Source organism: Anser anser, assembly GCF_964211835.1.
Source record: "Anser anser genome assembly, chromosome: 3".
Taxonomy (NCBI): Eukaryota; Metazoa; Chordata; class Aves; order Anseriformes; family Anatidae; genus Anser; species Anser anser.
The window spans coordinates 88027679-88055177 of record NC_139722.1 but is presented as its reverse complement, the minus strand read 5'-3'; the positions used below and the strand labels follow the sequence as shown (position 1 = coordinate 88055177).

Sequence of the window (27499 nt, the reverse complement as noted above, 5' to 3'; positions counted from 1 at the left end):
GAAAGGTTGGACCTGATGCTTAGGGACATGGTTTAGTGGGTGACATTGGTAGTAGGGGGATGGTTGGGCCAGATGAGCTTGAAGGTCTCTTCCAACATTAATGATTCAATGACTCTATATGTGAAAGAAAGACAAGAGAAAATGGTGCTCTGATACAGACTTTGACTGGTCATTCTGTTTATCAGTCCTCAGTATTCACCGTAACTTCCTTATATTAAACAATAAAATACCAACTAGGAGAGAAACATTTCAGTCAAAATAAGATTTAAACCCTGACTACTTCCATCTCAGCTGAAAAGTTTCCAGAGCAATTAAATAAAAATAGCATTGGAAAGAGACTTGCTATTAGAAGAAATCCCTATGGGAAGATGGAAGAAGTGGAAAACAAAGATAATTCATAGTAAGTTTTCCCCTTATCAAATGCCAATTTATTCTCAAATTGCAGACAAATTTCTTCCTTTAGATGAATGTAGAAAAGTAATGCTGAAAGTATTTCTTGTGCAGCTACACAAATAATTTCTCATTGGATTTATCAGTATTAGTCTTACAGTAAGTATGTATGGCTCTGACTGATGGAAGGGCAATAGCTGGAATTGAATAAGAGCAATAAAGCACACCAAAGCATTACAGTTCCAGTGTACTGTAGACAATAAGCCTGCTCTAGTTTACATTAAACAGTGCAAAAAATGGAAAAGCTAGGTCTTGTTTGGGTGAGGGAGAAATGTGCAAATAAATAAATAAATAAAAGCCAAGTGCATAATTTCACTGGTTCCCTAAAAGAAAAACTGAACTTTTCAGAACCACAGAGAAGAATTCCATTGCAGGATGTGCCCTGGAAACACCAGCCTGGGTAAACCGATCAAGTTCATTTTCCCCACCACCTGAAGCTTCACCCCTGAACACTTACTGAAGTAAAATACTCAAAACACTAATTTTCCCCATAAGAAAACTAGGTATGTAGGTTGCCAGTGGGATTTTTTGGTTGGTTGGCTTTTGGGGGCATTTCTGAGTCTGCAATAGTTCACCTTAAAAATGAAAATGCCACTCAGGTCACTAAAGACACTAACTTGCTAAGGCCATACCTCTTACATGTTTGCTTGTTTTCTGTAACTTTTCATTGTTTCAATGTAACTGCACCATTGAAACAGCCTCAAAGATAAGTCTGAAGCAAGATTTCATTTTATTATTTCCAAAACTACCACGTATCCAAATTTATTTTGAGGTAAGTGTGCAAAAACTCCCCAAATGTTTATTTTACTTGAAGAAGTAACATATTTTGTGCTTTACTGCACTGTTCAACGGTACCTTCAGACAATCACCTATAAAGTCCACAACCAGTGCGACAAGCAACACACTTATTCTGTTTTTTTTTTTTCCCTGTTTGTTTTTAAATACTAGAACTTCTCCAGAATTGACAGTCCACTTCATATCTTAAATCATTACAGAGCTATAGAGGACACAAGAGAAGTTTTACTCAAAAGAATGCTGACGTCACTTATATTTCATCAGTCTCAGGAACAACATGTCTTTAAACTACTCTCTCTAAATTGTTTGCTTATACTAAAATAAATAAATAAAACAACCCCAAAACCCCTCTCATCTGGCAAACACATTTTTGAGAATTGTAAGTTGCTGGGAACTCCTGCAAGGCACTGTCTTTAATGGCTTAAGAGACTGATTATTGCTAGGCCCTGTTTTCAGTTAAAGCACATGGAAACCAAAGTCATTGATAGCAGAATGCTCTGATGGATCCCACCCTCTTTTGTCACAAAGTGGACAGAGAGTATTTCTTTGCTTAAATACCATAACTCAGTGCCATCAAGATAGAATATTATTTTGAATTACTAGCTACTGAGGAATCCTGGCACAGAAGTTATCTGATGTGTGCTGAAACTTACCTAGCTTCTAGTTCTATAGGTAAGTACAGGAAAAGGAGGCAGTTGGGGCCCAAATCTTATAAACATCAAAATCCACAACCACATTCACACCTGTGTTCAATCACAGCAGTCGCTTCTTAGCAGCTTTTTATTCAGATCATCTCTTACTGATCTCAGGCAGTTGCCTAAGAAGCTCCCACATATGCGCAGCTGCTTATCTATCAGTGTCAGAACACAGACCTTGTCTCATACCACATGGAAGAGGTTCACATACAACCAGTGGTGTACACAGCAAAATTTTTGGAAATTGATAGCTTACAGTTACAATCACGGTGTTGACAATACACATGCATGACAGGCACTGTTATTCTACAAATCAGACCACGTCCTGTTCTCAAATACAAAGACTCTGTGAATATCAACGAAGTCTTTTCCATTAGTCTATCCTCAGCACCACCATTTCACCTAGCAGCAAAAATTTCAGCATATTTTCATGAGACTGATCTCTAAATAACATCACAGAAAAACGACAAAGAGTGAAACTTGTAGAAAAAAAATGCACCCCTAAGACAATGGTTTCAAATGGTGTTTAAGCATTTAAAGCTTTGTGGAGCAAAGCTTTAAAAAGCTTTTAAAAGCATTTTTAAAAAAGCATTTAAAGCTTTGTGAAGCAGCTTTGTGGAAAACTGTTGCAACTAGTTGTGTCACCAGAGAATGGCAAATTGTTTCAGAAAAGTATGATCTTCAGATGACTCTGGGTTTCTTTCTTCTATAATTATTGCCTTTAGGCATATGCTTGGCATGAAAACAGAATGTAAAAGAGCTCTGATTTGGCCTACTATGAAGGTTTTCAGAGATTCCAGTCTCCAAGTTCTTAATTCTTAGTATCTTCTTTATCCTTGATGACAAGGCCACAAACACATTCCTCATGACAGCTGTCGTATGATAGTAAGCCATTAAGAAGCTTAAATTCTTCATTCAAAAATAACATCCTTTAATTTCTACCTGACTTGTGGCAATATCTCATCCACAATGGGAGATTATTTCTACTGTGTTATGGAGCAATATGGAGAACGCAAGATAATCTATTGTGCATAGGGAAGTGAAATGAAATAGATGGATTTCTTTCTGAATAGATCTGGCTTTTATGGGCTTATCTTCAGGTAGCTTAACATAAGCAGTGACTCGAGTCTGCGTATTTATGAAAAAATTCCTACTGCATCAGAGAAACAAACATTTCTCACACTACCTTAATCCTAACCCTCTGCTACCTCTACCCACAATACAAAGCTACTTCCCAGGATCTTTAGCTAGGCCTAAAAATGTTTTTTAGAAGACACTGCTAACTTAATTGTAACAGCCTTTTCTTTTACCACTAGGGTTTCATTTTTCATGGTACAAGCAGTCTATGGAGCCAACTTGATAAAACTCTCAATTAACTCTTTGAGGAAGAGACAAAGTACTTCTGTGACAAAGGGAAATTTCTGGTAATCTTTCAGATGGAAATCAACACTCATTTGCACATTGTAAAAACAAATAACAAAAAATCCCACAACTTACCATTAAGCTGCATATTTGTCATGAGAGTTAGGCTATGAAGCACAAGGCACCATGTCCGGAGTAAGGTGTTAGGATACCATGCCAGAACTGACAGGAAGCTAGTTACTGAAGCTGTCAACAAAAACATGTTTTACTAAGTATTAATTTTCAGGGTATTAAAACAAATTTCTCATTTTGACTGCTATATTTTTGTTTGTTTGCTCTATTTACTTTGTTCTGACAACTACTGTTCCAAGCAGTTAGGAAAAGAAGCTTACACCAGCACTTCACAGGAACTGGCCCACAGAACTTTCTACAGTGGCAAACCCTGCCATCTCAGAAAAAATGATGTAAAGAAATATTGTATTTCAAAGGTCTTCACAGTACTCAACAGGTACATTATAGTAGGCCTTAATGTTTTAGACCCTCACCACAAGATACCACGGTTGTTTTTTTTTTAAACTATATAAAGCACTTTATATAAAAAAATAATTAGACGTCTTTGTGACAGGTCAGTAGACTGATGTCAAAAAGTAAAACAGCATCTCCGTGCCTACCCCTAATATCAGATATTAATCTGATAGTAATAATAAACAGTTCATAGGATGGTGTACCAGGAGAAGAAATTTGTCAGAAAAGTGCACACACGTGCACAGTTCACCTTAGACTAAGCTATGTTTATAAGAGTCTTCTGGAGAGTAACGCTGAATTAACACACACAACTTTTACAATTTAATTTATGAGGAGATTACTCGAATTCAAGGAAGCATCTCTCAGTTGTGTATTAGCTACACATTTTTCCTGTCAAGAAGATAACGAGACAAGGAATTCTTTACTAAGAACACAGAAATCATTCCGTCACTGATCTTGACAAGAATACCAATAGGCAATAATTTCACACCTCCTGAAAATACATTTCCCCTATTTCATGTATTTTTACCTTGATTCAAGGAAATTACAGGTATTCGATTAGCATTATAAAGGAAAATATCAGCGCCGCTATCTTTACTTCCCGAGGAGCTGGAATTCAGGCTTAATGTGAGCCATAACTGTAAGAGGGATTCAAGCTGCAAAAAGGAAAAAAAAAATCAAACCAAATTCAAGTGTTTTTACAGAACTGCAGAGCAAAAAAAATTTCATTTAAAAAGTCTTATCTACATTTTCAACTGTTCCTGTTCCACTGATAACACAAACACACACTCCATTACTTGATCTAAAGATTCTGATAAATAAAATATTCAAGTAAAAACCATCATAACTAGCAAATTATTTTGCTATGTTTTTGTTATGGACTTTCAAAATACAGTGAAGTTTCTCTTAAAAAAAACAAAGTTGTACACATTGCTCAAAAATCTGTGTATTTTTTATTATCTGGAAAACCTTTCTACTGAAATACTGGTTGCACGTAAGCTTTTGGGATGCCTCAATTTAGGCAAGTGACATTTAAAAGTCAACTGAAATTATTCAAAAGGTACTCCCAGAAGCCAATTTAACTATTGGGAAATTTTCTTTACTATCAGAGAGACACAAATGCTTACTCTGAGTAACTCCCTTGAGGAAACTAACTACTCGGATATTCTGGGGAAACATCAAGGTCCGTTACCTCACAAACTGCATTTTGGATAGGGTATGTAAAGAACAATTTAGGGATGCAGTCAGCCATCCAATTAAAATATAAACAGGTAGGTAGGTACCTGAGCACTTACATACAATATACTGCATTCCCTTGTATATTATCAAGAACAGCATTAAATCAATGACTTCTCAGAAAGCACACATCTCATTTTAACATTTAGGATCACAGGATGATTCAGGTCAGAAGGGACCTCTAGAGGTTATGCAGTACAATATTGTGCTCAAGGAAGGGCCAGCTAAAGACATCAGACTGGTTTGCATGAGGGCTTATCCAGATTTTGAAAACCTCCATAAATGACAACTGCACACTTAGTGACATTCCTCACTAACAATAAGGTAATCGCCGTCCTTTAGTGAACCTACTAACTTGTTTTTAAATATGAAAAATGGACTCCTACTTTTCTACTCTAACAAGGAAGTCCCTAATTGTTAAAAGCTTTCAGCAGCTTATCTATGACATTACTAGTACTGCTGTCCAAGACAACTTCATTAGCAATAAAGTACATAATCTAGCAGGTTAGTTGCATTCTAAGTAATAAGAAATATAAGAAAACAAGTTTCAAATTCAGAGAGAAATATTATCAAAACATTTTAAAGTTCATACTTCTATACCTGAACATGGTGGACTTGTAGCATGGAAAAGAGTTTGTTGAAGCATGCACTCAGCATGGGTATAGATGACAACTGTACAATCAACTGGGCATTTTGGTTAGCAGTATGCAATCCCCTTAACAATGAATCATCTGTTCCGCTAGGAGACTGGGTTACTAAAACAAGCAAACAAAAACAACACCACCAATAAATAAATAAATAAAACAAAGTACGCACCCGCAATTATTTTGGGCAAGTCAATGAATGAAATTTCATGCTTATTTCCTCATATTTTATACTTAAGGGAAATACACTTATTTTATAATTTACAAGAACATCTTCCACGTGGTGTTCATGTGAGTTGGACTGTTGACTACCCTATCATGAAAGCTATACTTCAATGTCAGACATCATCTTCACAAAAACTGTTTGAAAAGTAAGCCCAAAGAAACATATTTTATCAGTTTTTGCTAAACGCGTGTTTTGTAAGTCTCCTGGTAACACTTAATCAGCATCATGGGTGTTTTGACAACATAAGTTTACTGCATAGTCAAATTCAAAATCCTTGAAAAGTACTGAAAGCATTTTCACTTCCATCTATGAATAGATGAAACAAGTACAAAGCAGCTTACATTTCACAAAGAATAAAGCTTCATAAAAATAGGAAACAATGTTTACTTGCACCTGGCTCAGAAAATGAAAGCAACTTTTCCACTGTACTATTATGCACTGTAAAATGAATCCTGCCTATCTGACCAATTTCAGAAAATATCTTAAGTAACGTATCCACATAATTTAGAAGTTCAAATAAAGAAATATTTCTGAAGCTCAGCCTAAGAAGAAAATTCAAGTGAAATACAATTTTTTCTAAGCTGCTAAGTGACTGCAGAAAATAAAAATAAAAAGTACAAATTTCAAATGGTTATCGTATGAAGAGAATTATTTGACAACATATAGTTACATGTAGGAGATGTGTTTGTTAATGCTTGCAGAATGGAATCAGCCTCCAGGGTGGACATCATTTTCAGCATCAACTCAGCCTGCTGTTCAAGTCCAACTTCTAGACGTGCATCTAAAGCTACACAAGGCAATAAACAGAGTAAAACTGAATTATATCAAAGACATGCATAGCTAGTGAGTCTAATATCCTGTGCAAGCAATACAGATGCACAGTCCAGCTAACCTGAAAAAATAATATCTCATTATCACTGATAGGAAGATTCACTTTTACCTATGATGCAAGCAGAACAGAGAAACTTACACTCTGAACTGAACGTAAGATTCTTATGAACATGAAGTATATAATTAATAAAATCATAATTTTCTCATGAAACATGATGTATTTCCTCTCACAGTCATCTTAATATCACACACAACTAAATCTACACGTTTAAGCCTATATTTTTCTGAAAAGAAGTTGTTCTCAAACAAGAACCTAAAAAAAGTGTGGCATGGATTTATTCCATCATGTAGCCAACTACACAAAATATCAGCCAACTAGAAAAGAGCTTCCAAAATTTGTAAGCACCTAGAATAAAAGAATAATTTTCAACTGACCCTAAGGGCATGTTCAAACGTTTTAGAAAATAAGATTCTCTGCTGTATTTTAAATAAAAACCTCACATAATATTTTCTCAGTTATCACAGAAAAACTGTGTCATATAGGAAATTTAATTCTTTTAGGCTGAAGGGTGGCACGCAGTATAACAGAACAGACACCTCAAATAGTTCATTGCTCACCTTGAGAGACTGATACGCTCACAGTTTGTGATCCATTTTTCTCTGTAGTTACTGGTGGTTTTGCAACTGGAATTCCTACGCCTCCAATGTAAGGATTGTAATTGTAGGTACCATAATCAGCACCCCAGTAATCATACCATGTACTGCTTATAGGCTTAAAAAACAAACAAAACAAGAAAACATCAGCAACTCTTTAGACTGCCCAAGTACAGAAATATTTTTTTAATTAATGCAAACATAGTAGTTACAAAAAAAACCTGAATATTGGATGCAATAACTTTAAAAATTTTTATTTCTTGTTCCAGTACAACCTACTGTATCCTTAGTGATTGTAAAAATCCAGCAATTTATTTAGCTGTCTCAAAGATTGAGAAAAACAGTTTGAAAATGTTATCATCAGGATTTACTCACATATTTGTACAATCCTGTGATACTCCACTTCCGAATTCACGCAGATATTTTGAGATGTTATTTATCAAGACAGAATACATTACAAGTATAACAATACTATTAAACTACCTTGAGGCCTCAGTGAGGCTCAGTCATTATCTGCACTGGGTTCTGTAAAATAAAGACTTGAACAATCTCTACTCAAGTGTCATAATTAAAGACACTAAAAAAGCACATGGATCACAAGAAAAAATAGTAAAATAAGAGTGTGTGAAAGCATGTTGTATATGCATCTTTTTAATGTGAAGATCCTGTATCAATTACCAGTTCATAGAAACAACAAAGCAGCGACAGATTTTAAGAAATATTAAGAATGAAGAAGAGTTTTTCTGGCTGTATTCTGAAGAACAATTGGGCAATAAGATCATGAATATACCCATGGATGAAGTGAACTAGGGAATACTGCCAAATTCCATTATAGCACAATAAAGGAGGGAGACAAAAAAAAAAAGGAGTGGGTGGAATAATCTTTAAAGGAAAGAAAATCTTTAAGCGAGCGCTAATGAGTGCTAGAACACAACAGTATATAGAAAAAGTAAGAAAATGTAGTACTGTCTGATCAAGTGGAAAGAAAAACAATTTAGAAAGACCTTCAGCCTCATTTGAATTAAGGTCAATACTGAGGGGGTAGGAAAACCCCAAATGAGAATTTCATCCTATTCAACACAAAGAAAGGGCTCAACATATTATTATGAAATTATGATTAAACTCAAAACATGCTGTTTCTACAGATATCTTCATGGAAAATATTGTGTGGTAAACAGAGATATGAATATATCTGAGATGTAAACACAATCCTTACATTCTTTCCAATCACTCTAATATTAAGCCTTTATAAAAAGGTGAGAACAGGTCTGAGAAGATCAAATATCATAAATGAAGAAGAGAAAGATTTTCTCAAGAGAGAAAGATTTTTACTATTTCACATGTAAGGGCTACCCTGAAAACTCAAGTGCATCATACCTTGAAAACTTTGGCTGCAAGGGGATCTTTTTCCAAATCTATATCCAGAGGATCAATATCGACTTCCATCAGGTCTTGCAGTAATTCAAGGTCAATGTCTTTATCTTTTTCCAAAGATGACAGAGGTGGAGCACCTTTGAATGATTAAAACGGTTTTAATACTACCAAGTACCAATTACGAAACAGGGATATATCATATACTTTATGGGCAATGCTAAGGCTTTTAATACTCCTAGCTCTTAGTGGAAAAATTTAATGCATACATCAAACCTGCCTTTTCTTAAATAACCAGAATAACAACCACTTTTTACTGATCAGAGATATTAGTTGAAGAACTGCTCATATTTTGCCTTAGTTTTCAGAAATTATTTCATCAAAAATTGTTTACTAATATTTTGACAGATAAGTAACAGCAAAGTTTTTTTTTTTAAAAAAAACAACAACAAAAAACTTTTCAGTATGCATATATACTTCAAGATTATGGACTAATGTACCTGTGATGTCATGTGTCAAAGGTTCATCTATTGTTTCCACTAATTGAACTGTGGATTGCTGAAGAGAGTCATCAGAATCCCCAGCTGAAGCTCCAGCATCTTCTCCCAAAGCACCTTCTTCCATAGCTTCAGCTGCTATAGGTGCCAACAGCTCTCCTATACATGACATTAACCAGACAACTCGATTTCAAACTCCATTCCCATTACAAATTAACATCGCTGCATATAGGCCAACTATCTGTTTTTCTTCATCTAACTAAATTATCCAAGAGCTAATTCTTGAAAAGTGAGGAGTTCTGGATAATTTTCAAATAATTGGGATGACACACACATACACATATACAATGTATACACGCACATGCTTTACTTTTCAGTGCAGAAGTCATTTATTCAGGATTGAGTGATAATCAAAAGATTTTAAACTCTATTTATTACAATCTCATCTCAATTTGCTTGTGAATCATAATTTTTTTCCTCAGTATCTTAGGAGTCAGCAGATTCTAACAAAATAATAAAAAAAAAATGAAGAAAATCAATTTCCAATGTAAGCTACATAGTGAAGAATATGAACTTAAAACAAACCTGCTAGAATATCCTGCAGCATGCACGTCAGAGAATACTGAGCCCATGCTCCTCCCCAAGAGATGTCTCCCCTGTTAAAGTCAGTTCCAACGAGAAGCAGCAATAATCTTTCCAACTGAGTTTCATTTACAATCTCACATAAATGAATTGTTGGTCTTGTAGCATTTGCAATTCTAGCAAGAACCTATAAAAAATATGAAAATATAATTACATCAATTCTCCTCCATATCCCAAGAACGAAGCAATCAAAATCATGACAAAATTTTCAACTATCCCTACAACTACACTCCAACTGATAAAGCACCAGTCTTCCTGCCAAATGATGAACTCAGGGACCACAATTCATCCATGAAATTCACCTCTCCACTTTATTACTTGAGATTTTCACTGTCCATCAGTGAAAGTGGCCATCATTTCTGGCTCAGAGTAAAACACTGTAATCCTGATTCTCCCACACTGTGTAGCTCAACAACTTTTTTTTTTTTTTTTTTTTAAAGAAGTCTGAAAAATTGATCTCAGGACTGTTTCTGTAGCAATGTAAAGCTACAAAAATATCTCTAAATAACCTTAAAAATGCCTTGCTCAACCTTCAAAGATTGAGCAATTTTGGAATGAAAAATGGAATTGGAGTACTACTTCATTGTTCAAGTGCCAAGAGGTGAGTCAAGCATATTTAAAAAGGTTCCATAGTAAGGTCATGGATCATCTATAAATACTCATATCTGCATGAAAACAGTTCTGAAGAGCATACTAAATAGCACAATAAAATCTTCTTTATAAAGGAAAATCCTATACACTGAGCCTTTAGAAAATCCACAATATTAAAAACACAAACAACAACAATAAAACTCAAAATTTCTTGGACATAATACATCCAAAAAAAAAAAAGTCTGTGCCCAAAGTAAATCAGGCAGTAGCTGCCTTGTCAGGGAGTCCACATTCACAACTAATGTATTAAGTTCAGAGTGCTGTAATAAACTAGGCAAAGTTGCCTGGCAGTCTGAAATAACTACAATTTAAGATCATTTTCACTTTAAAAATAAGCAGTATTTATCTAATTTCAGATACCAGTTCCAAGAATCTTCTTGGTAAAGGTTATGGTCAAAAATATAGTAGTTTATAAGAGTACTGAACAGGGTTATAAGAAATAACTCTCCAAACTGATGACAGAGCTGAGTGGAATTATTAAGTCCTTTCAACGTTGTTCCTTCCTTTGGTGCAACACCTTTGCAGTTGTAGTGCATTTGGCCAATTCTGAAGCCTGGCACTTCCAGTACTAAGGAGTAAACACACAGCTCCTAGTATGTTAGGCATAGCTCCTGCTCTGGGAAAAGGGAACCTCCAATCACACTTAAAAAACAAAGTAGTAATTATACTGCTACAGGATTGAACTGGATATAGAATGTGGCATTTAACTGACCTCAACTTTTTCTTACTTATTACAACCTATTTTTTGTTAGGTCATGAATAAATCGGAGTTCAGCCTCAGTAACTGCATGAGGTAAGAAAGAATTATCTGCACAGACCTCCCATTCCACAGCAGGAGGCCAACATGTTCACCAAGACTCTTGTCTATAGGAGGCAATATCTGGGTTTGCTAAAAAGATAAAAAAAGAGTTTTCCATTCCACATTAACAGCTCCTATGGACAAATGGTGGAAAGCAGACTTGATTTTTGGTTATTTGACCAACATCGTCCTCACGTTACATGCAAAAAAGATCAAGAAAAAGTTCATATTTCTTCACCTTGGAATTGTGATCCAAAGTCAGTTGCCTTTTAGCTGTAAGATTCTAGGCCAAGTCCCAGAACTGCCTTTTTTTTTTTTTTTTTGAGGTTTCTTTAGCTTTTTCAGTAGGAAATTTACCCTTTGATAACCAGTCTGTAGGACATTTACCCTGTGATAACCATACTCCATCTTCTAAAAGATAGCAGGAGCTAAGTTAAAGATGTAATTCTTAAAACCAGCCAGGATTTTTTTCTTGAGGCTGAAGAGGATTAAAAAAAAAAAAAGCAACCCCCAAAAGTGTATGCAGAAAATGCTCACAATTACAAAACTTTTTCTCTTGAAAAATGTGTTTTTTAGTAGTCAAATCAGCCTTCTGAATACCAAAATCTGAATAATTGACTCGTGTTAGTGGAAACTTACACAATAGAGAAGATGAGACGGTAGAAAGAGCAATACGAGCAAACACTGCTCAAATCCACTCTCCAGATGGAAGGAGAATTGAAGGAAACTGGAAGGCTGCACGTTTCAAAAAGCAATGCACAAGAAATCTAGCTCACAGACCATGTTTAATTTCTCTGAATTCGCAAAAAAGAAAGATTTTGCATACTGCTACCTAAAAGCTGAGATCCATAAATAAAGATAGAAAGACCACTGGTCTGGACAGATATTCTGTTATAGTTACTATTGATAATCCAGTAAGAAAGAAAAGATTTTTTTGCCAAGACCTGACTAATTGCATTTGTTTTTCAGAAGGAAAAAAAAAGAAAGGTGCCATGTAAGCACATCCAACTAGCAAGATGTAACACAAAACTTTTATATACTTATGTCAACCCCAATCTGGGATTATAAAATCCCAGAAAATCGTTGGAAAGCATCGAGAAACAAGCAGGAAACAAACGTAGTACATAAGAAGCTTCACTTAAAGATCCCCACCATTCACAGTACACTTTAAAAACAACGCTAATTTCCTTAATGGGAGCTACAATAAAGATTTTTAGGCATCCTTCAGAAATTACACATTTCTACAGCTGAAGTCAAAGTTGCAAGCGTGTTCTTACAGACAACTTCATGCAAAATCATTATAAATAAGCAGAAAGAATTGCCCCCAAACCGTATAGAAAAACTCCCACAACTATCAATGAAACAAACAACTGCTATTGAGACTCAGAATCCTGAATTCAGGTTAAAGGAAAATACTTTCAACTGACTAATGGAGTGCTAACAAGATGGTCATGTGCTTGCTGCTTATTCATGTTTAATACCATGAAGATAAGTAATAGTTTTCATTTCCATAATTTTTTTAAACAAGTAAATCAGATATTTTTACTAGGTTGAAATGTTAGAACTTTACAAATGTACTTACACAAAAATATTTTTTTTTAAAGTTAAGTCTTTCTAGGCCATTTTGAAGCCATCATTTTGTAAATTACACAAAAAGTGACAGATCAGGAAAAACTACCTCACCACAAATTACTAGAAATTTCACTGCTACAGCTGATTTTTTACCAGCAAGCAAGCAAAAAAGCAGTGACAGAAATGTGGTTTCCACTGCAACTTTAGAATGATATTCCATGTTCTGTTTACCTTACAAACAAACAGAAGTAAATCTGCATGACAAGTAAAATCCATTGACAGGAGAAAGAGTGCCAGCTTCTGCACTACAGAAATACAACGTTCATGTGCCAGTGTAAAGGGAAGTGGTTCAATTTCTGGAGTTTCTTTTGTTGTTGATACTTCAGTATCTAAAGTAGAACGAGGCCATTCTGCAGTCCGACGTAAACGTATTAAATCCTTGAAGTGCTGTAGAAATTAAATTTGAAACAGCAGTTACACATTTTAAGACTAAGCTCTGGATCTTCTCCGAGCAAAAATCTGAGGCAGCAATAACAGTAAAGGAGAGTCTAAGAATATTTGTGAATCTGAAATGGAATTAAGGTTTTACTGGCAGAAATTTGTTTTGGCAGAATGTTGTCTCAGGTAACAGAGCAATAACCAGGTTATTCAGTTCCACACAAGTGCCAATTAAGCCTTTATGTTTGCCATAAAACATATCAAGAACATGTATTTTAGAAATCCCTTTCTTGTTTCCACACCTGCATATAAAACTACTGTGAGCAGGAAGTGAACGGCAGACAGAAAATAGTTAATATGGAAATTTATCCCTACAAGAATGCTGACTTTCAGTTCTTCACATTAGATAAATCATTGGCAATTTTTATAATTTTTAATAGTTGCAAGATATAAAGCATCCAACAAACACCACAAGTCAAATTAATCCAATACTTGATCAGGGCTTTAAACTACAACCTATGTGACCGAGTGTCTATAAATTCAGTGGAGGAAAGAAGGTGCTTTTATTAATTTTAGCGCCCACCCAGGGCACTCCAGCAGTTCACTGTTATCAGCTACAAAAGCAGCGTAAAATTAGATAATGCAAAGGCCTCTTACAGTCTCACTTAAGTACTAGATACTGAAATAGACCAGAGAAAAAACTATTAACCAAGACAAAGGCTTCAGCTTTCTCCAAAATGCAGTAAATGTTTTAGGTTACTCACACCATGTCATAACTGGAAGTGATTAGTAGGCAAAATAGTAAAAAAATGCATGAAATGCCAACTATCCAGCGTAGAGTAATACCATAACTAGATGTTAAGAAATTTCAAGGGGAAACTCTTTAGTTCAACATGCATTTTTGGATGCAACGAGGTTGCTATAAAGTGAAACTTATATAGCTAGACAGCATATTTCAGCCAGTGAGTCATTAAAAGATGTCTCAAGGGGGCCACTGCTGGAGCAGAGCTGTTGAAATAGCCCCCCCCCGTATAACCTGCTGGAATAAAGCAGAAGATAGAACAGGAAAGAACAGCTCGTGACAAGCAGAGTTGGTGAAAACTTAAGGCTTCATTTTTATACTAGTGCTTAAATTTCTAGGTTGCTTTTTCACAGTTACTGGAAATTTTTGTAAGATTTTTCTTCAGAATGCCTTTAAGGCCCACTGTTCCATTATGTCATTCCACAGTCCTACTCTCAGTCATTCAAACAGACATTAGTACTTCTGGAACTACACAGGAAATATTTAAAGAGATACTTAATTTTGGTAGCTAGAAAGATTTGCACTTTTTTGTATTCCTTGATATGTTTGTGCTGCCATCTCCAGAGATCCCTGAATTTCTGCATCTCATCTCATGTTCAAAATAGTTCTTTACTATGATACCCACTCTCAGTAAGTCTGGAGCTTACTGCAATATGCCACAATCTACATGATAAATACTTTTAGGAAGCTCAGAAAACATTCTCAAAAGTTGTATTTCTTAGTCTGGGGAGTCACTCAGATGGCAGGATTATTTTCTCCTTACTCAACCAGGTCAGCATCTGGAAGAGCACCACGTATAAGGGTTAGCTGTATAAAATATTAATTTACATTTCTCTTGGTATACGTTATCTAAAGTTTAAAGGTAAGACTAGCATTCCCAAAGCTGCAGGATTACTGGTCATTTTGGCTATGACCACTTAAAAAAAAAAGAAAAAAACCCTGTTGAAGGGTAAATATTTTTCCCAAGGCAAGAAATTTCCACATGGCTGCTGTATTCAACCTCAGAATATCCTTGATAGCAGCCATGGTGAAACACTTTCTAAAAGTAAGGTCAACATAGGACAAAAATGACTTTGCAGGAACGGATCTTTTCACACATAGGACAGGAAGTCAATTACAGTTTCAGAGCATCATACCTTTGAAGTGGCCTGCTTTAGTTTTGCCTGTTCTACTAAAAGTTTGTATGATGATCCTTTGTTGCTTTGTATTTTCTCTTTTTCCATCTGTTCCACCAAAGCCTTCTGCTTTGCTTTTAATAAGTTAAGTTGCTAAAAGAAAATGTTAATAGGAAAAAATGAAAATTTAAGCAATAAGATGTTAAAAGGATCAGTATTTTCATATGATAGTAATCTTCAGTTCAAACTGTAACTTGAGCCTTTTAAAGATACTCTATACACATCTTTAACTGAGACACCTTTAGGGGCCACTAGCAGACACAGAACAGATGAAGTTTAAGAAAAAAACTAATTTTAAAGGAGCTCAAGACATACATGCCCAGGGTCATAAAACCAGCATGGTTGCATTTAGAAATGAAATCGCTGTCTCTTAAGCATTGCCAGCTGTTAAATCACAGCTTAGGAGCTTGTACTTCGATGTACCCAGACCTACCTAAAAAGTAAATTATATTTATTACCCAATATGGGTCCCAGAACGCAACAGTACATTTCAACATTTGTTCTTTCAGCAGATGCCATGCCCCACAGTTTGAGACAAATATCAAAGAAGATAGGCAGCCTTTAGCTCCAGAATCAGACTATGCAAAAGCAAGGCTGAATGAGTCCCAATGCCAAAGCTGTTCTCTCAGAAAATGAGACAAGCTATACAGAATTTTCTGTGAAAATAGCCACTACCGTGCCAGAAGTCACCTGTTTATGATGCACAAGCTGTTTTCTAATCTTTCGGGAATACAGTCTATCCAGGCTACTGTTGCCTTTAGTAGATCTGCTCAGACTCTGAGTGTGAAGGCTATTATTTATAAAACTCCATTGGTTTCCTAATGGAAAAAAAAAAGAAAAAAAGATAGTAATCAGTATTGTTAAAACTCATTTAACTCTACAGAAGAACATTTATATGGCAAGGGTTGGCATCTCTATACAATAAATATTAAAGAAACAAGTCAAATAAAATTCTTAGTGAAATGCAACTCTACTTACATATGGTGATATTTCTGCGTAATTTTAAAATGTTTACTTTTGTTATTTTTAAAACATAAGGAGATAAGAAAGACTGTCCTAACTAAAAATGCCTGAACAGCCTTAGTAACACAAAAGCTTTCCAGGTTTGATTCTTAGAAAAGCTGCTCAAATAAAATAATAGCTATCCCACTCAAAAAAATAAAACCACTACTAAAAAAAACTATGCATTTAAAAGGTACATATACCACAACAAACACCAGAACAGGTAACAAAGTCATACTACTGCAATTCCTCACAATACAAATATGGTTTTAACATGGTATACTCTCAACTGCCTGGTACAGGAGTCACAGAACAATATACAGACATTTCACAAAATCAAATCAAATTTGTAATTATCCTTTAAAAAAAGAGAGACATATTTCTAAGGAAAAAAGCAGGTGAAGAAGCAAACAACAGTGAAAATAAAACAATCACAATATTTGCTTTAAAAATCACATTTTTTAAATGAGCTCAAAATATATTTTAAGTATTTGAACAGCTCCAAAACAGTCACAGAAACAAGCTTTGACATTTAATTAAAAATAATATCGCCTACCTGTCAAAAAACGTTCCCTCTCTTTTCCATTCAAAGGTTTCTTGGCTGTGGCTGCTTCATCTTCAACAGTAGCTACATAATCCAGTAGTCTGGACACCAGCATTACAACCCAGCTGATCATGGGAATATCTAACACTCCTTAAAAAGAAATAGATTTGAGTGCCTTAATAAAGTTTGGAAGCCATAAGAACATAAAAAATAAAATAAAAAATCATGACAGGAATTACACAGCACACATTTCACTAGGCCACAAAGATGCCTTTTTTATATCAAGGATAAGACGCTGAGCACTCATAAATATGACAAGAAATCAAACATTTGGTGTAGCGTTGAGGCACAAAAGCAAATATCACAGTTCTTTTAGGCTGATCAAGTCAGAAGTAAAAAGCTTCACCTCTACTGTTACAGGTAGAAATCAAGTGGCATTTAAAAAGAAGACTAAAATTATATGCCTGAATTTCCTAAATATCAAATGCAGAATGACAGCTGCTTGCATAAAAGCACATAAATAAGATGTGACTTAATCCATAGTATGAAATTCCTCCCATCACCCAAGGCTCCAACAAGCCTTGCACTCAGATAGCTTCATTATTACTCCTTTATAGTGTATTTTCATGTAGCCATTCAAACAAATTTCAGGAAAGCCAACATTGAGTTCAGATTAGATAAACCATGCGGGTGGTACTAATAGCTAGTTACTGCTAGTTACTGTTATTTCAGTCTCACACTTTAAATTCAGTGGTTTTGTACAGGCAGAAGAAAAAAAAAAATATCTTACACATCATGCAAGAAAAATTTGTGTGTGCATGATTAAATCTAAATGAACGGTTCTAAAGTGAACTTATGAGTACTCAATACCAACCAGAAACCTACAATTAATGACCACTGGAACACTGTCATTAAGCAAATTGCATTCTTTCACACAGTATCAATAGAGCAAACTCAACAGTACTAGAGGTTACATACCCATTTTCATATCTGTGCACAGTGCTGAGCCATGTTTAGCTACACTATACTTTTCATCCACTGACCTCAAAAAAGCTTTAATCAACTCAAATGATTATTAATTTCAGCTCAAAGAAGAAAACTAAGGCATAAAAACAACTTGTCCAAAATCACACCTAGTTGCTGGCAGCCCAAGCAAGAGGATGTAGGCCCTGACTGTTTACTCCAGTCTCCTATCCATGCTGGCCAAAAACAGCCCACCTCAGGTGGGCAGAGGAACAGTAGGCCTTCCCATAACACGACCTCAACAACAACTGCAGACAATTCCATATCCCACCTCTGTCTCAAGTCTTCCAAATTCTCTCCATTCATAATGCTCACTTCTTGCTCTGATTTTCGTTTTCTGACTTTTTCCCCAGTAAGTTTTCACCCCTTTGCCCTTAGTTATGCATGGTAGTTCTCAAATAGGATTTTCTTCTGCCATACCTGATGCTTCCATTACACATAATAGTGCCCTAGTACTCACCTGTACTGTCCAGGAGGAAGGAAGCTGGAAGACCAGCAAATAAAGTTCTGAAGTATCAGTTACTTCTGCTTCCTAAAGTCCTCCGTGAGGACAACTAGTAAGGCAAGAGCTATGAAAGGAATTGGCAGCTGTGGGGAGAGTGCAAACAGAGGTAGAGGAGATGTAAGCTTGGATTTGCCTCAGACTCATTAAGAGACTATAGCAGGATATGGCCAAGACTGAGAAAGTACATGGTAGACCAAGGGGAAGCAATAGGACAGCTTCTGACACCAGCTTGAGGCTTGTTTACGTCAGGAGACAAGATAAAAAGTAAGGACAGAGTCTCAGCTGGCATTTACCAACTTCGTAATGCTACGAATTTTAAGTAGCGTATCTTCTACAATGTTCTGCTACATGTACAGAACTGATGAAGTAGAATTTGATCAAGCATTTTCTACAAACTTCGAGTGGTTAAGAAAGCACTTCAAAAAATCAAGTTTGGAGAATATAATGTCAGGTTCTTTTTTTTTTTTAGTGTTAAGAAAATGTAAATTTCTTGTGGTTACAACAATGACAAAAAAAATGTAGTTTGCAGAAACCATAAGGATGGTTTCAAGTCTGTCTTCATAGCTGCATTTCACTTCAAAAGCTGAAACTTAGAAAAGGTCTTATGAACAAAAACAGACGCTTCTTTCCAAAATACTAAATTCCGAAGTCATTTGCTGGAGTCATTAGAGCTGTCTACACCTTGGATGTTCCTCCCACTTGGCTGAAACTTCAAAGCTTCCTAGCTGAATTGAAAGCAACCAAATAGACTTTGTTCACATTTAAACAAGGGAAAAGAGTATCTCTTAGTACCTACAGAACAAGAAATTTGAGCATATTTTAAAAGACATCTGTGTTTCAAAAATATAATAAACAAAACCAATCTCTTCTTTTAATACACCAAAAACTGTGAGCTAGTCTTCCAGTTTTCTAGCTTATAATGAATATGAAGCTACAGTTTCCCAAATTAGAGGCCTACCTTCAGTTCTTCTGTGCGCAGGTAAATGAGGTTGCAGTGGTGAAAGCAGGTTATCCAGGAGATTAAGTAAACTTTCTAAAACACCACTGTTACTAAGAGATCTTTGGCCAATGCAGGAAAGCAACATGAAGACCCTAAAAATAAAATTTAAGTATTTAAGATTTCATTTTCTCTCCAGTTTCAGTAATATTATGAAACGCCCCTTCTAGAAGCGTATTCCCCTAGGCTTTCAAGCAGATTGCTACAGAAACCAGCACTGTGGCCCAGCAAGTGGACTAGATTTCAAGATCTATTGTCATAGAGATAGTGCAGTATTTTGTTATATGTTTTCTGTTTTACCCTGAAGAGGTCAGTAGTTACTTGCAGAACATCCCATTCTGTACATCTGAAACAAGAGCTTATCTGTTTTATTTCCTATTACATATGATATGCTGAATAGCAGGAGTAGAGAATTCAATACATGTACTCTCATAACGTTGAATTAATCCATTTAGAAGTATGACAATGTAAATGTTACAGTCCAAAGAAGGCAGAAAGCCACAGAACAGCAAATATGTCAGATTAAAATAACAGAGGGATGTTTAGAATATCAAGTATCTCATTCAATAATCTGAAATGATCCACACATCCTAACACCTAGTACTCAGCTCTACGCTTGTTTGCTCATATCTCAGACAACTTCTATATTAGACGCAAGTAGTGTGCTTTTCAGTCTCATTTCTACTTCCAAATGCATTGGAAGAAGGAAGAACAGCTCTGTGGTGAGAGTGTATTCAAGCCTGATAAAGCAGAAGGCAATTTTTGACACTGGAAAGCAATCCTGGTAGGTATGTGAAGAGCACCAGAAGTGTCTTCCAATTCACTTCTAAGTGAGGAAAAGAGCAACTTATTGCGGTGCAAGTACCGAATACATGCAAAATAAATAACTACAAACAGACAAATGTCATTTGCAGTGCTTTTTTGGAACTACTTCTTACATCAGTGGAATAAACAGGTAAGTATTATTTAGCCACATTTTTGCCAATTGAAATGTTAAGTTACGAACCATGGAATTATTTACAAGTGATTCACAGGTGACATATCAATATAAGCTTATACCTTACCTGTCTTGTGGGAATATGAGAAGTTGCTCTGAATTGTATAATTCCTGCAATACGTTCGAGAGAAACTGACCCCACCACCTTTCTCCTCCACAAAGCTGAACAAGTAGAAGGCCAGTATGCAAACGTATTTTGGGGGTTCCACTGATACATAAGTGTTTAAATAATTCTTCACAAGCTTGAGCATGAAAAGTACTTTGTAGAACCACAGGAACAGAGTGTCCTTTTAATAAAAGAGAATAAGCAACCATGTTTAAGGAGAGAGAATGATGCCATTATAACTACTTTGGCTTCAAGACAAGAAGAAAAAGTTTGTAGGAAGTTTTAAAAACTATTATAATTAGACTAATTGACATGGGAAAGCAGGAAGAGAGAGGAACAGATGGGGAGATGGTAATTTGCAGGTAACCCATAAAGATCAGTCCGTTTGGTCAAAACCATATCAATTTCATGTTAGCGCATCAAATATCTCCATGGAATCTATACAAAGCAAAAACCAAACCATCATTACGCTTAAGAACAAACTGGCACAGAAGATTACAAGATAGACACACCTGCCTATTTAGAGAACAATGTTCCGCAAATACTATTTTAAAAATTTTTTTTTTTTTAGATTCACCACTCCTACTCAGACTTTTCAATTTTGATTCTCCAAGAACACTTTCAATGGCGAGTTTAGGAAATAACAATCCTTACTGGATATCTAGATATTAAAAAATCAACAACTGAGCACAGATATTGATTTTATGATTTTTTTCCAAAGAAGTTCTCTCTGCCTCTGTTGCCCACTTTTAACTGCCTAATCTGGTTCCAGGATCTTCCACAAGCTCATTCTATCTACATGAATATTGTGCCTGGGCAGTCTTCAACAAACTGAATCAGCCCACAAGATGGTGTCACTATCAAATGGTATCTGAACAAAGGAAAATGCAGCTAGGACTATGGAAAAGGGAGAAGGAACTTGATACCCTGTCCCATCCTTTTTTGAAGTAGGAAGTGGTTAGTTAGGTCAGCTTGGTGCAATTGGTCAAGCCCTGCACTGCATATTACCAGCTACTAAACTCATAGTAAAACATAACAGAATACAGTTTAAAAGCTTTATAGTGGGAACATACAGATTCAGAAAAAGCAACACTTATAAATTGTTTCCACAAACATGACAAAAGCTTTGAAATCTGAAAAAATACTTACCATTGGAAGAATGAAGCAAACTAAGCAAAGTATCCAGTAAGTATCTAATGATGGTGCGCAACTGTTCCGTAGATGACATCTGAATCAACTCTTTTGGATCAGATTGTTCCTTCAGCGTTTTCCTGCTTGCACCTAAAGCTACTCTGAGCCTCTGAACAGCATGGTGAGCCAAATTGAGTTGAAGCTGTAGCTGAATGCAGTCCTGGTAAGCAGAAAATACTCTGCTATCTTCTTCTACTGCCTTGTCTGGCTTTCGTAAAAAGTACTGGGCATTGTTAGCACTATTGAGTGGTGGCAGGTCAATACTCTGCAGAAGGATTTCTAACCGATGGCAGGCCAAATTGTACCTAAAAGGAAACATTCCAACACAATATAATAGACGTTCGTAAGCAGCAATATACTTGACAGTCACCTTGCCAGAAGATGACTTCTGGTCCATTTTGAACACATTACTGAAACAGATATAAGAAAAAAAAATACAGTGTAGTCTTTTTTAATAGTATGAAGATGCTCACTATAACAACTCAACAACAGTTTAATTTTAACTGAGTAATAACACAGGAAGAAAAAATACTTATGAAAGAAACTTCTGATATTCCAGTGTTTTAAGCTAAAATAACTAGTAAATATGCATTTTTTTTTCTTCTAACCTGCACTGTATGTCTTCTTGCAATGCAACCATCATTGCTAAATGTTGGTCAATTTCTGGCTGATTTGCAGCTTCACCTTCTCCTCTGAGGGGATCATGCATTAGTTTCAGCTCATTTTCAAAGGGCAGGATATAGGTATGGCCATAATAAAATCCCAATGGAATTTTTGCTCTAGCATTTGTGCTACCATATCGACCAATAACAGTGATCTGAAAAAGAATACAGCAGTATTGTTACAAAACAGGCAAAATATACACTAAATCAAGAATTCATGTGTAGGCAGCTAAGTTTGATCTGAAGAGAACTTCAAAGAAAGTTCACAAAGTAACGAAAATCAAGAGTTTAAATAAGACATTGTACAGTCCATCTCCTCTTACCTTCATAAACCTGCAAACTGGCGGGGGCAACAAGTCATGTAAAATAAGTGAGTGTGTGCTAATGTCAGTAGCCACTACCAGCCGCCTTCCATCCACTTCTTCTCCTAAAGTCCAGATGTCAATTGACAAAGAAGCCAAGTCTCCACATGTGGGAATCAATACATCTGTCAGTAATATAGGTCTTCCAAAATCTAAGGTCACAAATCTTCTTGCTCCTAGAGAAAAAGGACAGGATACCAGTGCACTTTAATCAGTGAGAGATATTACTCCTCAAACAACAAAATTTCTGTTTGTATATTGTCAAAAAAGTGTTTATTTGAGGTTTGAAATAGCTGTACAGTTTCAAAATCTCCCAGCACAGCTTGCACCCATTGAAAAGAAAATCTGGGATTCAAATTAATGTACAGTGTTAAGTCTTTTATGCATTACTTCAGAATCTATGCTCTGTCTCGAGTCCCAACATACACTGTCCCTTCTGCACACCTCTCCCTCCTCCCCAAGGATTTTTCAAACTTGGTGAACATTACTGAAGTTGGGGCTTAAACTTCTGGATGCAATGGAAATGCAAACTCAAACATATCTTTTCTTTAGAAAGCCAAGTGAAACTGCAGCTAAGCAACTCACAAAAGACCCTGAAAAATACTTAATAGAAAATGTGTCAAAATTATTATTATTATTATTATTTACCTGAATGCATTCGCTCTATAATAATTGACTGATGAGGTGGAGGTTGAAGAAAATGTGAAGCATGAGATATTGCAAGAGCAAGACCAGATCCAAGTGGATTCTGAGAAGGGGAAAAACAACAGTAAAATTAAGTCATTAAAGGCTACAGATTTATAATAACCTATTCTTTAGAAGAAACTCTAGGAAAACCTCAAGATTTAAAGATGTCCAATTTCTGACAACACCTATACTACATTTATATTTGACCATGCACCATCAAAATACATTAACTACCAGGTTTAGAATATTTATAGCTCATTATACAGTTGAGCTAGTTCCAGTTTAAAGAAACCATTGGAGTGATAACCTTATCTCAGTTTCAGAAAGTCTTTCTTTTCATACCGTCTAAACTCAGTTATGTAGTTTTCACACCTCATCCAAATAAACAGATTTACTAGCACTCGAGTACAAATTAGTTAGATGGCTAATATCACCACATTTCCATAAAAAGCAAATGAAAACAATTACCGTTCTAGTCTTGCTTGTATTTTTGTTATGTGCAGCGAGGTTAACTGTTGGGGGATCAATGACTGAACCAGGGAAAAGCTGAGCAAGCTCTGCACTAATAACAGCAGAAACTGCCTCATTAGGTGGAGTCAAGGGAGGAGTCATGAAAAGAGGAGTTGTTTTCGGTGTTGGTGGAATGACATCTGAAGGATGAATGAAGAACCCTGGGGCTGCTACTGGATTAGAAGGCACAGAGTTGTGAACAGGACCAACTGCTGATGCTGCCGCCGCCGCTGCTGCTGTTGTCTGATGCAGTTTTGCTTCCAGCTTAGCTTTCTGTGGGAAAAATGGAAACAGTGTATGTAGCAAACAATTCTGTTTGTGAACACAGGAGTAATATTGAAATACGAGTTCAGTTTGCATTGAGCTAGATTTAAGAATTCCACACCTTCAACATCGGCACGCTAGCTGTCTACTACAAGCTGAAAAATAAAACTGTATTCAACTTGACCTCCCTTGCTGAGGAACAGGAGTAATCAAATAATAATAACAATAAAATACAACAACACCAGAAGAGTCACAGCGTCAACACAAACTGCATTATAATAATAGGTTTATCATTTATTTCCCCACATCTGCAACTCTGTCTTTCATTTCAGTGGTCTTTCTCAGTTTCACAGATTGATGCTCTTACGTATTAAGATTTAGTTTTGATAACAAATTCCCCCACCCATCCTCAAAATATACAAAAAACAAGTCTGAAAGACTGAAGCAGCATGGGAGACTCATCATTTTGCTTAACGAGTGTGGATGTTCAGTCCAGAGCTGCTCATTCCTCAAATACACTATGGAAAAAGAGGAAAAAGAAGGAAAAAAAAAAAAAGAAAAGAAAAAAAGTGACTAGCTCTGCAACTATTTTCCTCAGCTTTTGAAGTTTAGAGACAGCATTAAAAAATAGCCAAGTAGCCTCCAACCTGTTGCTGAAGCTTCAAAAGCTGCTGCTGTTTCTCTTGCAGCACCTGGAGCTGTTGCTCGGCTGAGGCCATTGCATGAGAGAGAGACTGCAAAGCTACCTGGGCTGCCGAACTCAGTGCTGTCGAGGCTTCCCCAACCGTTCCAGATGAGAGACCACCAACTGCTGGGGTAACCCCAAAGGTACTCACTGGCATGAAACAAACAAAAAACAAACAAACAAACATTTATGTAGAACAGAAATGATAAAAACCACCTTTAATTCCTTAATTGTTGAGAGCAATGTAAAAACAAGATAAGTATCATGTCTATCGACTTTTTCCAACAAAGTATTATCATCTTGAATTACAAAGCATATGGTTTATAGATTATACATTCAGTATACATGCAACATTTTCATTATAGAGAGCCACCTAAAGCCCTGGAATGTTTTTGCCACATTAGGCTACAAGGTAAACATGCATGTTTGTAGATTATACTCACTCACCGACAGAAACAAATTCATTCCAATTCATAAATCTGAAATCTAGTTTGTTAAACTCTATGAAGAAATTGACATACAAATTATTTTTTAAAATATTTCAATACTTCAGACAAATCCATTTGACAAACAGTGCTCATTATGTCCAATTAAAATTATCACATTGTAGAATTATGCTAAGTAGAAAAAATGAAAAATTGTATATACCAGTAAACGTACTTGCATCGTCCCTTTCTATTCTAGTTCCATCACTTGTTGAAACGCAGGTAAAGTGCAGAGGTTCAACTTCCAGAAGCCCAGTAAGGGAGGTAAAACTACCTTCAGCAGCTGCACAGCTACTTATTTTCCCATTTCCTGAAAGAGAAGTAGGTATCTGCACTATCATCTAATATTTTCTTGGTAACAACATTACAAATCCCAAAGAGCTGAAAGGGACAACTAAATATAATCCATAGATTTTATTACTTCATGTTGTGGAACAAACACCTTAACACTGTCACATCCACAATATAAATGGGAGTATATTTTAAAACGGACAGTGTTGCCAAATCTGAACAGACTGTCTTAAGTCCAATTATCAAATGTGATAGCAAAAGCACAGTGTAAAATGTAACTTTCTTAATGCCAGAAATAAATTATATACTGGCGGTTTATTCTTTCTACGCTAACAGAGAGTTAACTTTGCAAAAATACACTGAAATTACGGGAAAGGAAGAGAGAAAAAGTAACAGACTGACAAGGATCATACACCAAGTTAGTAAAAAATCTAGACTATTATTCAATATACTAACAGTGGTGGGAAGAAGGTGGACAAGAAAAGGAAAGGAATCGCTACGATTGATGAAATATGTTTGCTATGAAAAGAATTTCCTAAGAGGTAAAAAGCATCTTACTCTTAGGACATTGCATGGCCTAAAGTTTCACTTATGAACTAACCTGAGAGGACAGATACGAGAATATTTAAGACACTTTAATGCCTCTGAAACAGAAAAACGTCTAATTAAATCTGTAATATTTTAAGTAGAAAGAAGCCACCTGGAAGCTTCCCAAGTTCTGATAAAATCCATTTATGTTTCTCTGCCAGGGGATGGTTACAAGTCTAAATGAATAATAATAGATATCTCAGACAAGCTGCTCAATAGAAGTGACAAATGCTTCCCTTGGTGACTCTGACACAGTAAATGATGGCAGCCTTTCTGTTTAATATCTTGCCTTTTCTTAGCGCTTCTACAGGAAAAGAAAAACACCTATTCCAGAAAAAGGCTTTTTTTCTTGTTCTGAGAGCCATAGGAAATAAAAGATTCTCTTGCTTCAAGAGATCTCTTAAGAACTTCATTGTGTACAGCTATAAAACACAGTGGAAGTATAAAAACATATCTTACCTAAAATAATCAGTACAAGAGAGACAGTTACTAATTTTTCCACAGATACGTTACTGTTAAACATATGTACCTGATAGAACATCAGACAAATCAATTTCATCTGACTGTACTCCAATGCTGCTGTTGTATACATTTTTACAAGAAGATCCACTTATTTCCAAATCAAACAGAACTGGATCAAAAGGTGAACTATATAATCCGTATCTGCAAACAGAATAAGACAAACAGCACTATTTAAAGAATAAGAATTTTATATAAAATTATTTACAGAAAAAGGCCAAGTAGTTCACATAGAACTTACTATATTGCAAACCACTCTTTTCATTCAACTGATTTATCTTAATAATTACCATTTACTAATATTTCATTAAAATCACTTATTAGATGACCTTTTCATACAGCTTATGATGCTAAGTAACTCACTGTTACTAACTAGTTTTGGAGATCTAATACTGTCCTGAAAACATGACATATAATCACACACAGACACGAAAACTAGAATTACAAACTTAGTTAGCCACAGCAATATGCATGCCTGCACGTGGTAAATCAGCCATTTATCTGAAGTCAATAAAAATGAAGTTTTCCAGAACTGCAAAACAAATTCCAACGCAGCCTGTTCTTCCAGCTGAAGTTAGAACAAAAGGGGAAATGCTGCTAGTGATATCAATTAACACTTGCCAGTACTTTAAATATCTCAGCAGCAGAAAATCTCATTACTCCTTACTCTGGCAGTACTGTAGGGAAAAAAACAGACAATTGTTCAGGTAACAAGA

At 35.7% G+C, this 27499-nt stretch overlaps 1 protein-coding gene across 7 annotated transcripts in view; it reads right to left on the bottom strand.

Annotated features, from left to right (window-relative positions):
• Positions 1 to 27499, bottom strand: part of BIRC6 (baculoviral IAP repeat containing 6) — a 178948-nt gene that overhangs the window by 91660 nt on the left and 59789 nt on the right. For 2 of the 7 annotated variants that reach the window (XM_083829054.1, XM_083829056.1), the window contains exons 22-43: positions 26794 to 26927; positions 25549 to 25695; positions 24863 to 25050; positions 23910 to 24224; positions 23403 to 23502; positions 22716 to 22930; positions 22339 to 22547; positions 21689 to 22035; positions 20501 to 20720; positions 19398 to 19531; positions 16924 to 17061; positions 16056 to 16183; positions 15327 to 15458; positions 13182 to 13397; positions 9872 to 10055; positions 9290 to 9445; positions 8796 to 8929; positions 7383 to 7536; positions 6604 to 6720; positions 5664 to 5818; positions 4357 to 4483; positions 3438 to 3548 (exon numbers count right to left, since the gene is read on the bottom strand). In XM_083829054.1, the coding sequence (XP_083685180.1) occupies positions 3438 to 3548; positions 4357 to 4483; positions 5664 to 5818; positions 6604 to 6720; positions 7383 to 7536; positions 8796 to 8929; positions 9290 to 9445; positions 9872 to 10055; positions 13182 to 13397; positions 15327 to 15458; positions 16056 to 16183; positions 16924 to 17061; positions 19398 to 19531; positions 20501 to 20720; positions 21689 to 22035; positions 22339 to 22547; positions 22716 to 22930; positions 23403 to 23502; positions 23910 to 24224; positions 24863 to 25050; positions 25549 to 25695; positions 26794 to 26927 (3761 nt within the window). The remainder of the gene's footprint in view (positions 1 to 3437; positions 3549 to 4356; positions 4484 to 5663; positions 5819 to 6603; positions 6721 to 7382; positions 7537 to 8795; positions 8930 to 9289; positions 9446 to 9871; positions 10056 to 13181; positions 13398 to 15326; positions 15459 to 16055; positions 16184 to 16923; positions 17062 to 19397; positions 19532 to 20500; positions 20721 to 21688; positions 22036 to 22338; positions 22548 to 22715; positions 22931 to 23402; positions 23503 to 23909; positions 24225 to 24862; positions 25051 to 25548; positions 25696 to 26793; positions 26928 to 27499) is intronic. The other 5 variants (XM_083829059.1, XM_083829060.1, XM_083829057.1 and 2 more) reach the window with 4 other exon arrangements.